The sequence below is a fragment of the Equus quagga genome, chromosome 3 (assembly GCF_021613505.1).
Source record: "Equus quagga isolate Etosha38 chromosome 3, UCLA_HA_Equagga_1.0, whole genome shotgun sequence".
Lineage (NCBI taxonomy): Eukaryota > Metazoa > Chordata > Mammalia > Perissodactyla > Equidae > Equus > Equus quagga.
In genome coordinates, this window is record NC_060269.1 from 66,173,175 (window position 1) to 66,186,269 (window position 13,095).

General features: G+C 37.4%; 1 protein-coding gene across 3 annotated transcripts in view; it reads right to left on the reverse strand.

Annotated features, from left to right (window-relative positions):
* Window positions 1-10,204: 10,204 nt before the first annotated feature.
* CDCA2 (cell division cycle associated 2) overlaps window positions 10,205-13,095 on the reverse strand; it is a 48,382-nt gene continuing 45,491 nt past the window's right edge. For all 3 annotated transcript variants that reach the window (XM_046656700.1, XM_046656699.1, XM_046656701.1), the window contains one exon: window positions 10,205-11,574. In XM_046656700.1, the coding sequence (XP_046512656.1) occupies window positions 10,346-11,574 (1,229 nt within the window). In that variant the 3' untranslated portion in view covers window positions 10,205-10,345. The remainder of the gene's footprint in view (window positions 11,575-13,095) is intronic.

Sequence of the window (13,095 nt, forward strand, 5' to 3'; positions counted from 1 at the left end):
GATGAAAGGCTCGCTATTTTATGACCAGTCCCTCCGGTTCCTTAGTTCTTCCATCCACTCTGCTTACCACGCCAAGTTATCACTATCTGAAGCCAGCGAATGTACACGGCCAATTCTCCCTCACCCCCTCGACTCCAACTTGTGAACTTGGAAAAGAAAATAGCTCCCACATTTCTTACTGCACTATTTATTGGATGGGAGTTATTTCATCAATCATTAACATCCTTCTCAGAGAACCAGTTCCCAGGAAAGAGGAAACGCAATCCTTTTCCTCAGCACAGATTAGCTTGCACGGCCACACTATCGCACGACTGTGGGGATGCCACCCAAATGCTCGACAAGTGTGGCCTTTTCTGTTGGCTGTGATGCCCCCAAGGCCAAAAACCCTTAGGGAAAATCAATATACCGAGTAGCTCCCCTCCCCCGCCACTTTCCCTCTCTCCTTCTCACTGCCCACTGGGAGGACACTCTTTCGTGGCTGCTGCATCCTAACCTGATCCAGGGTCTAGTGGCATAAGCTGGCTCATGAAACTGAGGAAGTCTGGGTAATGGCAAAAACAAAGAATACTTGTATTCCTTAAAAAAATAAAGGAGAAATGTTCTCTCTGACCCCCACTAAAACAAAAACCTTTACAGAAAAAGCACCCTGCTCAGCTGCAATAAGGTGAAAGGTTAAATGTGGACAGAGCAGTAATATATAAGCAGTTTCTTAGTTTTCTGGTGGGAATACTTAACAACCTAAGTATGTTTCCCCAGGAGGTAATCTATTATATTTTGTCCAATTTCTTCCTCCAAGAACTGAATCAATTCATGATGTAATGCCCAGGGGAGAACAATCTTCTGGAAACAGAGTATCTTTCTGGGGACAAGGTTGAGGAAAACATCTTAATATTGTTACAGCTTTGGCCTGGTGGTAACAGATCTTTGCTGGTGGAGATGGCAGAGACTGAGCTGGGAAGGCAGTGAAATGTCAAAAGGACAGAAGCCTCCGAAGTGTTTGGGATATGCCTAGAATTGTTTTCCTCTCTTGGAGGAACACAAGATGTAAGTCTATTCGGACATTTACAGGACACGGGCACAGACTTCAGGGGCTAAGCTGAGAATGCTGCTTGTTCAGTGCTGGCATCTAAAAGCAGACGCAGTCCTGATTTCTAGTTTAAACAGTTATTTCTTCTGGCTTCTTTCCTGCTCCCAATCCCCTCTCCCCCAAAAAACTGTATTAGAGAAGAAAAGGTAAATCAACAGTCACCATTCACTCGATTTCAAGAAAACAGATGCAACTTCTGACTATTTGTGAGATCTTGGATGGCTTCAAAACCGCATTTGTAGCTATTGATTTCAAGGGCTCCAACTGAACTTACAAGAACAGCCAGCAAGGACCCAACTGGCCTGACCTCCTCAAGCACCTGGGTGTGGAGGAGGGTGGGGCAGCTGAAGCCAGTGAAATAAGCAACAGGCAGAGTATCAGAGGGCCTGCGAGCCTTCCCAGGCTTTACCATTGCGGCCTACAGAGAAATTCACTTCCCTCCTGTGCATCTGATTTATAGGATAGGAACTACAGTATGTCTTGCTATGTACTTCCAGAGATATGAGAATCCATGACAATACCTTGGAAGGGTGTTTTGTATGCTATAGTGTGGGTTGCTAAAAAAAAGTGGAGGGTCCAAGCCTAGATGAAGGATTATGGGTATAAATTAGTGGGCCTAGATTAGTTATTTAAAGGAAAGCTGCGTTGTTTCTTTCTGAGGGGAAAGGAAGACAGTGGAAATTATTTAAGAGGCTTCAATTTGATTGGGAAAAGTATATTATTTTTAAATCTAAAAATAAGTTTACTTAGGCAAAAAAGGAACCCTTCAGCTCACAGGGTTAAAAAAAAAAGGTAGCACTTAGATACACCAGTGTCCAATTATTCCTACGCTACCCGATGAAAGAACCCTATGCATCTGTCACTTTTAAGTTTGAATGCTAAGAACTTAAAGCAACATTTAAATTAGAAAAATGATAGCCAGCTTTTTTTTTTACTAAGAAGTTTATATTCTGCCCCCCTTCCCTTCTCTCTTGAATCTTTCACTCAGTTGCCTCTCAACAGCCTGAGAACCACGGGCCTCAGAAATACCCACTTACCCACTCGTGGAGATCTATTTCCCACCATTCTGACATACTGCAAAACACTAGGCACCCACTCCTTAAAATGGCACATGCCCAGAACGTGCCCCTCAGGCCAGCTGATAGGAACGTAACTGGACTTGGCAGTGCTTGGAAAGCAGAAATCTCTGCGGCAACGTGCGATGTTTCTAACTGAAATGCAAGACGCAGGCAGTGTTTGATCTCTAGTGCTTATTATATGAAAAGTTAATGGCCAGTGAAATTATCCAATGGCTTATTTCCACTCTCACAGATGTCTGATAGTGTTCAGCAAAACAGTTGATGAAAGTTAGAATTTTATGTTTCAAAGGGAGGACCTAAAAGGTGGCTGAGATCTCTGCTGCCATTTTCAGAGGCAGATTGCCCGGCTTACAAATTTATGTTTCCAGTATTTCTTGGTTAAGGCACAAACCAAGAGCCTTTGGTCATAGGCGACCATAAATTTAAAGTTATTATTGTGACTAATGAAAAATATATTTTGCCAGGCTCATGAAGCACAATGGTGCATTACAAAATGAATTATCTTGACTGTGCAGAGCACATTCTCCCACACATCCAAAGGGTGGGAATACTTAACAACCTAAGTGGGAGTGGGTGGAGTCAGTAAACAATGTTGGAGGCATCAGCCATAAAGGAGCCATTGATACTCACTCCAGTGGATTCTTTGGGGGCCACAAAAGGCTCCCAGCAAGGGAGTTTTATTGCATATTTGCTGGGTCTGATAGTCCTAGAATTCTCAGATTCTTAGTGGTCTTTCTAAATGTTTAAATACTTAAATTCAAGCATTTATCACTCTTCAGGGACCTCTGTAAAATTTATTTACATTTAGAGTTACTATTATCGGAAAGAAGTTCATTTAAAAAATATTAGCAAAAAAGTAGTCCATTTAAAAGTATTACCACAACAAAGGCAATTCCTTAAGACAAATATCTAACATTTAAGAAAAAAAATACCACCTGCAAGCTGTAAATATGTGTATTAATTTTTCCCCACAGTATTTGCTTTGGCTGTGACCTATCCTAATATTCAGTTGAACAAGGGCTAAAAATTGTCAAACCAAATTCTTGTTTGAGAGCTCAGCTCTAACTACTGCCAGTTTGAGAGAAACACACATCCAGGTTTAGGGAATATGTTTTGTTTGTTTTGGCTATGACATAGGGCAGAACAGTTTCCATCCCATTCGAATGCATTCAAGAGAGTTTGAAATATTGCACAATAAAACTCATTCATTATATCTGTCTCCTTTCCCTTCCAAAAACAAAAATGGCTGCCCAGTTCCAAATCTACACAGGGGGCAGGAAGAAGGGAGCCACAGGGTCACTGGAAATCACCCAAGACTAACACCAGGTTTTTCAGGTTTGAGTTAGGGAATACTTCTGAAACCTTCATTCCCAACGTATACTTAAAACAAGAAAAGACTGGTCGCACTGGATTATTGCTCTGTTACGAACAATTAGAAAATGAACACATTGTACATGTACAAATGTTAGGCGTACAATCACAGATTTTATATCCAAGCACCTGGCATCTGAACTAAACTTAGTTGAACCAAAAAAAAATCCTTTTACTCACTTTCTCTATGAAGTTTCAACTGGGTGACACCAATGTTATACTGAAAAAAATTATTTCACTGTTTGGAACATACATTTGGAAGGACCTATGTTTGCAAACACCTGGTACTACTAGGCAATTATTGGATCTGCCTAAATAGAGAAAAAACTGACATTTACTTCATGTTACCAAGAAGCGCCCAGGATATCAGAACACTGGAAATGCAGTTTGATTTTAAATGGGAAAAATCGAAATGCCACTAACAACTCACTATTACATTAACATCACAAAACACTACCAAAGTGGAAGAATTTGTTTTCAAAAAAAGGAAATTTTAAGTGGGTGAATAAAGCCATGAGAATAAAGAAATTATCAGATGTAGTAAATAGATGAAACAGTTATCTTTACACTGCAGAGCTTAAAAATTCACACACAAATACACTTAGGAATTTGGAATTTTGAAAAATTACATAATCTGAATTTTTGTGAATTACATCTAAAACCAAAATGCCAGCTGTTGCACCCCTGCAGGCCACTTTTATCACAGAGAATGTAAATTAAACCATTTGGTCAGACAATGTGTGGGCCATGGACGAATGAGAAAAAGGAAGACTTAACAGAGACTGCTCTCAAACTGGTCAATGGAAATTTTGGAAATCCCAACCTATCTCTTAGGAAATGCAAACTTGTATTTTTCTTGAGTATGCATGCTTATTCATTGTCCCTTTTCATATAAGTGATATAACGCTTAAAGTTATCAAAAAATACAAGCAGTTCCCGAAAATAGTTGCTTCCCAATATCCTAAAATTTTCTAAAAACCTTTCTAATAAATCTTAAAATTAAGGTCACAACCAGCCTAACTATGATCTTGGTTGAAGACGTGGGACAAAAATATGTATCAGTAGAATGGCAGTAATTACTCATCTTCTCACTAAAGCTATTATGTTACTTGTAATCTGTATCATGATTTCATAAAAAACAGAAAAGCATCAAAGAATGTAGAACAATGAACACATCAGTACATTAAACAAACTTGAAATTGTTAGGCAATAGTACATTAGCAATTAGTCCCTTCTAGAGCCAAGTCAAGGCTATGAAATAATCATCAAATAAATTTAAGACCAAAAAAGACCCCACTATTTTTTTGTATGTGCAATTATTTATGGTAATTTAATTCCATCCCTGTTCTGCTCACTTGATCTAGGATTCCAAGCCCAGAGTTAACCTTCAAACATAGTACAAAGAAACCTGGTAGTACAAAAGACAGAAATGCATAAGCTTTCAAGAGGAAAGATTTCTTTAAAACTTTGTTATGTACAATTCACAATCTCTAGTCTAATTCTGATTTCAGTCTTTCCAAATGTATTCATAAGTTGCGAAATTAAGAAAAATACTTTAAAAAGTGTATGAGATGAGGCCAACTTACATTGCCTAGTCTTAGTAAATAGTGAAAGGATGTTTGGAATAGAATGTGCCTTATGGAGCCCCATTCCTCTAAAACTCCTAATAATGAACTTTGTTCCAGCATCACTTCTTCCAGAAAGAAAGAAAACAAACTTACGTGATCTGAACTTGGTACCACTTCAAGGGCTGAGAGGTCCAGGGCATTCCTTTATAACCATACCCTGTATTGCAACTCTGCTCCCTAAGAGAAAACTGAGCATCTTGAAGGCAGTGATCACAAAGAGAAATTAATGCCTAACACACGTTAATGAATCTACCATCTGCCTACCTGGGACAATGTGTTGCAGGGAAATTTTCCTGTGTTAAGAAATACTTCGCAAATGCGAGGGCTACTTTCCAAGTAATGACAGTGACAATTTTTATACTAATCCAAACTATAATAAAAACTTTAATTTATGAAATGACTCAGACATACTAGATAATTTAGCAAACTTAATTTTTAACCTCATTTTAATTCAACCCAGTTCATTTTCTTACTGCTATCTATTGGAGTGTTCAAAAAGAGAATTCTCTCTCAATGACTAAATCTCACAATGACTCAGGGTGACAATTTTAAATCATGAACTGTAGCCAACTAGTCTACAAGATTGAGCTGAATATATACGTACCCACCCCAGGGAAGGTGTCTTCCTTACCATACTTCTGATAGCTCATTCTTGACTTTTTGCCCTAAATGGTAATACAGCTGTGGGTATAATTGTAGAATTATACAATTATATAGAATTGGTTGGTCAATCATTTGCTTCTACTGGCCTCCTCCCTCACAAAAAGAACTTTAAACATAAGCTATGATAAAGAGTCACAGTAAAGAAAAAAAGGTCTTACAGTAATCAAGATGGTGTGTTGTTGGTTTAAGAACAGACATTTAGTTCAACAGAACAAAGTCTAAAAATAGACCTACACATAAAAGGTCAATTGATTTCAATAAAAGTGCCACCATAATTCAATGAGGAGTACATAATCTTTTCAACAAATGGTGAATGGTTTCCATGAAAAAACAAACAAAACCACCCTCACCTTACGCAATATAGAAAAATTAACTCAAAGTGGATCTAACACCCGAGAACTAAAACTATAAAACTTCTAGAAGAAAACATAGGAGAAAATCTTTGTGTCCTTGCGTTAGGCAAAGGTTTCTTAGATATGACACAAAAGCATGAACCATTAAAGAAAAAACTGGTAAGTCAGATTACATCAAAATTAAAATCTGCTCTTCAAAAGACACTGCTAAGAAAATAAAGACAAGCCACAGACTGGAAAAAAACTTGCAAAACACATATCCAACAAAGGACTTGTATCCAAATATACACAGAACTCTTTCAATTCAATAAGACAACAATAACAACAAAAGGAAACAGGGGCAAGAGATGTGAATAGACACTTCAATAAAGAGGACATAAGGACAGCAAATCAGCACAGGAAAAGATGTCCACCATCATTAGTCATTAGGGAAACAGACATCAAAGCCACAATGAGATACTCCTACACACCTACTAGAATGCCTAAAATGAAAAAGACTGACAATACCAGGTGCTGGTGAAAATGTGGAACAACTAAAACAATGTGTTGTAGGTGAGAATGCAAAATGGTGCAGCCGCTATGGAAAAGCTTGGCAGTTTCTTAAAAAGTTAAACATATCCCAATCATACATCCCAGGAATCTCACCCCTGGGTATTTACCCAAGATAAATGAAAACATGTGTCTATAAAAAGATCCATATGTGAATGTTTATAGCATCTTTATTTGTAATAGCCAAAAAACAGAAAAAATCCAAATATCCATCAATTGGTGAATGGAAAAACAAACTGTGGTACACCCATAAAATGGAGCACCACTTAGCAATAAACAGGAATCAACTATTTGTAACATGCAACATGGATGAATCTCAAAAGCATTATACTAAGTTTAAAAAGGCAGACACAAAAAGATATATACTGTATGGTCCCATTCATATGATATTCTGAAACAGGCAAAACTCTAAGGACAGAAATCAGATGTGTTGCAAGGGGCAGGGACTGGGGAAGAGGGGACTAACTGCAAAGAGATAGAAGGAAACTTCTTTTGGGGTGATGGAAACGCTCTGTTACCTGACTGTGGTAATGGGCACATGACTGTATGAACGGCCAAAATTCAAACTGTATGCTGGAAAAGGGTAAACTCTACTGTAGGTTAATTACACCTCAATAAACCTGACTTTAAAAAAAAGCTCTTTGAATCTAAAGTATGAATCAGGTAGTGTTAATCATTTCTCCATGTATTGTCAGGTCTAAGCCTCACCCTCAGTTCATAAAGTAAGTGTCTTTGGGGGCAGTGAGGGAAAACGGACGCAACGTGGCAGGAGACGAACATGAGAGACAGAAAGAAGGTAAGGATGCCAGCGTCCTTACAGAGCGATTCTGCCAGGTAAGAGCTATAGAAGAGAAGTAGAATAAGCATTTAATTTTAATTTCAAGGAATTTACCTTACAGACATTTTCACACAAGCCCAGTGTGGCAGAATTTTCAATAACAAAAAACCAGAGACAAGTAGCAACTAGTAAGGAGATGGCTGACTAAATTGTAGATATTCTATGCAGGAGTTAAAAAGACTGAGGTAGCACTAGGGCTCTCCGTAATAAATACTGAAGTATATTCATGATATTCTGTTGAATAAAAACATGCAGTTGCAGAATGGCACACTGTAGTGATCCCACTAGAAAACAACACAACCTATATCTGCATTTACACAGGCAAGGGTCTGGAAGATGTACGCAGTTGTTAGTGTTTACACGTAGAAAGCTGGGGGGAGGAAAGTGTGGCTGCAGGATGATGGCACGGGGTAGGGGAAGACAGTTTTTAATTTTGTACAGTTCTCTACTTTTTTCAATAGACACATATTGCTTTTGTAATAAAAAAAAAAATGAGTAAAAATAAAAGTTAAAAGGAAGAACCCCCTGCAACAGTGAAGAGCTGCCTTGGCTTTAAGTAAAGCGTATGGGATGAAAAACTTCAGATGTCATGCTGCCATCTTCTGGAACAAACAAGAATCTACAGGGGCAGGAAAAGTACCTAGAAGACATTTCTAAGGCAAAATATCAAGGGTTACCGTAGAAAAAAGATAAGGCAGACAGAAAAAACTCTCCTGAAGCCAAGTTTTTGATTTAACCATTAATGAAAAGAAAGAGTTACAAACAATCAAGCATGATCAAATACAGAAATCATGAACTTTTCACAGATCTTATGATACAAAGGAGCCGGTGGACAAAATTTACGCCCACCCTTTGATTTCTCAGACCTGTTCTTTTTAGGAAAACTGCCTATTTGTTATTTACAAGTATCAACAAAACATTTATACTGAAACATTTTGAAATCAACAGAACTATAAATATAAACTAGAAGTATAAACAAGTGTTTATATTTCTAACTGTAAATGTTAGAAAATGAGACAATTATATATTTGAAAAATCAAGCCAAAAAGTCACAGATCAAAATGTTTCCCTCATCCTCCATTAGCACATTTTGAGAAATAAAACAAAGCATGTGAAATTCCTACAATTCAAATACACTGAGATCATATATCATCAAACAACAAAAAGGGGAGAAAAGAACAAAGATTTTTAGGCTTCAAGTTAAACGAAGGAGAAATATAACAAATAAAACAAAGCCCTCTAACATCTTATGTTTCTGAAAGTGTTTTTTCTTTTTAAATCACCAAAACCAAAAAGCTTCATAAATTAATAAGTTCTTTTTTTTTTTTTTGGTTTGTTTTCAGTTGCAGAGATTTGCCAACCACATCAAACTATAAATGAGAAAAAAAAGTCCATAAATAATTTACGTGTAAAGATAAAAGAACTTTTTAAACAATCCACCCTTTAGCAGGAGAAATTGGGGATCACTCTGAGTGTTAATGTGAAATACATTAGTCTCTAGCAGCAGGAGTTCCAGACCTCTTGGTGCCAAGAAGGTAACAAATAGTCTCCATCCGAGGAGGGGAGACGGCTCAGCAGGGGCCTTCCTCCCCGTGGTGTTATTTATAGAGAGCGCTATTTGTTAACATGTTTCTGCCATCACGAGAGGGAGAGTTTAATGATTTAAAGGATTTCAAAGACAATTGTTTAATGATACGATGATTTATGCATATTCACAAATTCCAGATATATAGCAATTTAGATTTTCAAACTGCTATCCAAAATAGTGATACAATATATTGAAGCTTAACTAGAAAATGTGAGACAACTGACAGTACTTGATATTGTGAAATAAAAAGTTAGAAATGCTGGAAAATGCCAGGTTAAAAAAGAAATCAGTATCCTCCCATCACGCTTCATGTTAGTAATCTAATTTTCTAGGGTCCCTTTGAGTGATTTTCTGGATTTAAAACTTTTTTTATTAAGACCCATGAATTAAATCTCAAGTTACCTGTGACTAATTTGAATAATCTGGGAAATAAGTCTTCAACTAAATTGCCATATTGTCACCAAAAATCAATCTCCCACCCCACAAAGCATGTAAGAATCGTGCTTGAAGGAAAAAAATTTATAATATTCTGGTTATCGAAAGAATTTTCCAAAATTCCACGCTTAATATTTGATTTTAAACTACTAAAATAAAATTTTCATTTGAGACAAAGTAAGTCATTAAAGCTTCTCTTAACTGTAACCCAAAGAGAAAAGTTTTATAATTTCCATCTTTCCTGTTTAAATTTTTTAACGGTTTTTTTTTGCAGTATTTTAAAACAAAAATACATCTTACCCCATTTTAACATTTTGCAACCTTGCATTACCTTTAATTTTCATAAGCTTACATTAATTCTATTAATTTGTCATTTAAAAAACCGTTCTCATCTAGATATAACACGTCAACTCTAAAAGATGCATTTTTACAGCAGACTCTAAACTTTCAGTGGTAAATGCGTACTAACATGAAATAAATCTTGAGACATTTGGTGGGTCTAAAAAGAATCCTTTTAGCAAAATACTAATAAAAGATTTACCATTTGGGGAGAACATATTTAATAGAATGTTTTCTTTTTGAATGAAGAAATTCACTTATTTCTACTTAAAAGTAGGTTCAACTCAAATGATTTTATTTATTCGAAACTTTTAAAACACTGAAGTTGAACAAAGGATGGGAAGTAGAATGAAAGAATCTTTTAAGCATGGACGGTTACCTTCTCTCTTACAAAATGTTCTGCAGGAAATGTCAGTTATTGCTTTGGTTCTCTGATATGTCCCGTTCTCTCAAAGTCATTTAGAGAGCCTTCTCCCTTCTGGTGGAGAAAGGATCTTCTTTTGTAGCATTTTGACTGAGTAGCATTCTTAGTATTTGCAAGCACAGATGTACAAAAGCTCCTCCTCCTCTTCCCAGGTAAGTGAGAACTGGCAGCACGGCCCTCGCTGTTTTCTTGAGCTGACGTGGAGGGCAGCGTACACGGTTTCTGTCTGGAGGACACAGTTTCTTTTCTGGGGGACACACTTTCAAATCCTCTGTCGTCAACTGTACATATTGTTCTCCTTTTGGTTCTCTGGGAGGTCCAGGAAGCGGAAGGAAATGCAAGTGAAATCCACACAAGCCCCTCATTTTCCACATCCTTGCGTAGCCTTGTGCTGCGTCTTACTTTTGCTTCACTACTTCCTCTCTGAAAGGTTTGCTCTATGGACTCAGATAAATCTTTATACAGTTCAGAATCTCCTAAACTAACCTCTGCAGAGCTGCTCACCCTGTCGGAAAGTTTGTGACTTCCACTTGTTTCCAGATGTAAGCTCTGACCATCGGAACAGCACATGGAGCGCCTTCTCTGCTTCCTTTCTCTACAACGCATATCACTATTTTCTGCGGAGTTTCTTCCCAAGTCCTCACTTGGATTTTTACTTTCTTTTATATTGTCAATTAAGACATCTTCTGAACAATCACATTCTTTTTGTGAGTCACACATTAAATGCTTGGTCTGCAGTTTTCCTTCAGTAGCTACTAAGAAATCATCCGGTCTTTCACACTTTCTATCTTCTGAAATGTTAAAGATTTGAAAAGGGTCTTCCACATTTTGACCAGAAGCAGAAAAACACTCTTGGGACTGCAGGATAAAATCATGCTTTGGATTATCTGATAGAACTGGTTTTTCAGTCACAGAACCACAAGAAACAAGACTGTTTTCATTCTCAGTCTCAGGTTTTAGTTCATTTTCACTTTCCAACTTTATTTCTGCTTTTGAAGTGTTTTTATTTTCATTAATTTCTGTAGTATTTATATCTGAATCTTGATCAAAAGTAGCATTAACAAGCAACGAGGAACTTTTTATGTAAGAGCTGCAGAATTCAGACACACTGTTTTTATTAAAGCCCTGATTCATCTGGAAATCTTCTGGGTTCTGAGGCAAAAGATTCTTTCTTTCAGAAAGCTTCACTTCTTCAAGTTCACCATTTGAGTTGAAATCATCTATGGGCATGTAAATAAGTTTAAGTCTAATTAAAAAGCAACAACGGAAATAAACTTACCAAATCAAACAGATGCCATATTGTGTTGTGTTTTAAGCTTTCAAAACTCACAAGACCTACAAATGCTACACTGAACTTGCCCTCATCTGTCCTCTTTCTCTTTTAGCTCTTCCCCAACCCGTGGGTTAAGAAAATACGCATTTAATGTGTGAATTAATAAAACACATAACCTCAGACCATGAAAATGAGATCTGAGTCCTAAATCACTTCCTCTATTCTAATGTACTTTCCACACTACAAGGTGAATGAGCATGAGGCATTTTCCATTTCCCTAAAAATGAATTACTGAAAATGGGCAACACCATGGTTCTGAAACTCTTCTGTCAACGTTTCCCCTGAAATAGTGGAGACAAAACTTAGAATTATGGGAGATTTGAGGACTTAGCTATAAAGGTACTTCCTGAAGACACTCGGGGTCTTATGCCCTGTGTTAAAAAATTAGTATTAACTGCACTGTACTCTCAAATAAAGCCAAGTTTGTTTCATATTCTAAAAATCTCCCCCTTCCACCTCAATCTCTAAAATTCATCCTACAGGAAGATATGCCAGCGTAGCACAGCCTGTGTTTTGGGCACACTGTGTCACATCACAGGTGAAAAAGCATCATTGAAGTATTTTTTAAAGATTGGCACCTGAGCTAACAACTGTTGTCAATCTTCCCACCCCCCGGCTTTTTTCTCCCCAAATCCCCCCAGTACATAGTTGTATATTTTCATTGTGGGTCCTTCTAGTTGTGGCATGTGGGACGCCGCCTCAGGGTGGCCTGAGAAGCAGTGCCACATCCGCACCCAGGATCCGAACCAGCGAAACCCTGGACTGCCAACTTAGCCACTCAGCCACAGGGCCAGCCCATCATCAAGGTTTTTAAAATTGGTTCGAGAGACAGCCTAAATGAATCCAGGCTTTATGAATAAATCTCAGTCCTGTTAGAGGCCACCTCTCTTGTTATCTCAGATAATAAAGTTTTAGACTGGCTAAATGAGTATAAAAATTATTTTAAACAAAATAAAAACTGGAAGATATACAAAACATAAGCTGAGCCAAAAATCTGAAAAACAGTGTTTCGGTTTGAAAAGGTATAGATATCCATGATTTGGATACTTAAAATCATGTCATGTAAAGCTAGAGATTAACACAGGGTAGAATCGGTCCACGAAGTGCCAACCAACTATCCGTCAGTTGGGCTTTTTATACAACTTTAAAAATTGATATTTATGTATTTTCCATGAAATTAACATATTAGAGAAGGCAGGCAGGGGGAAGGGATGGAGGCAGGAAGACAGAGAGATGGAGAGGAAGGAAACGCTTTAAACTCTTGGAGCAGATGATACCATTGGTTACAGACAAAAAATGATTCAGGTATTTTTAAAAAGAAATTCTCTAATGAGATGCAAGATGGAAAATACAGACTAACAGTTATTGCTTCCACATCTTTGGAAAAACTCTTAGGAACTGGGGACTT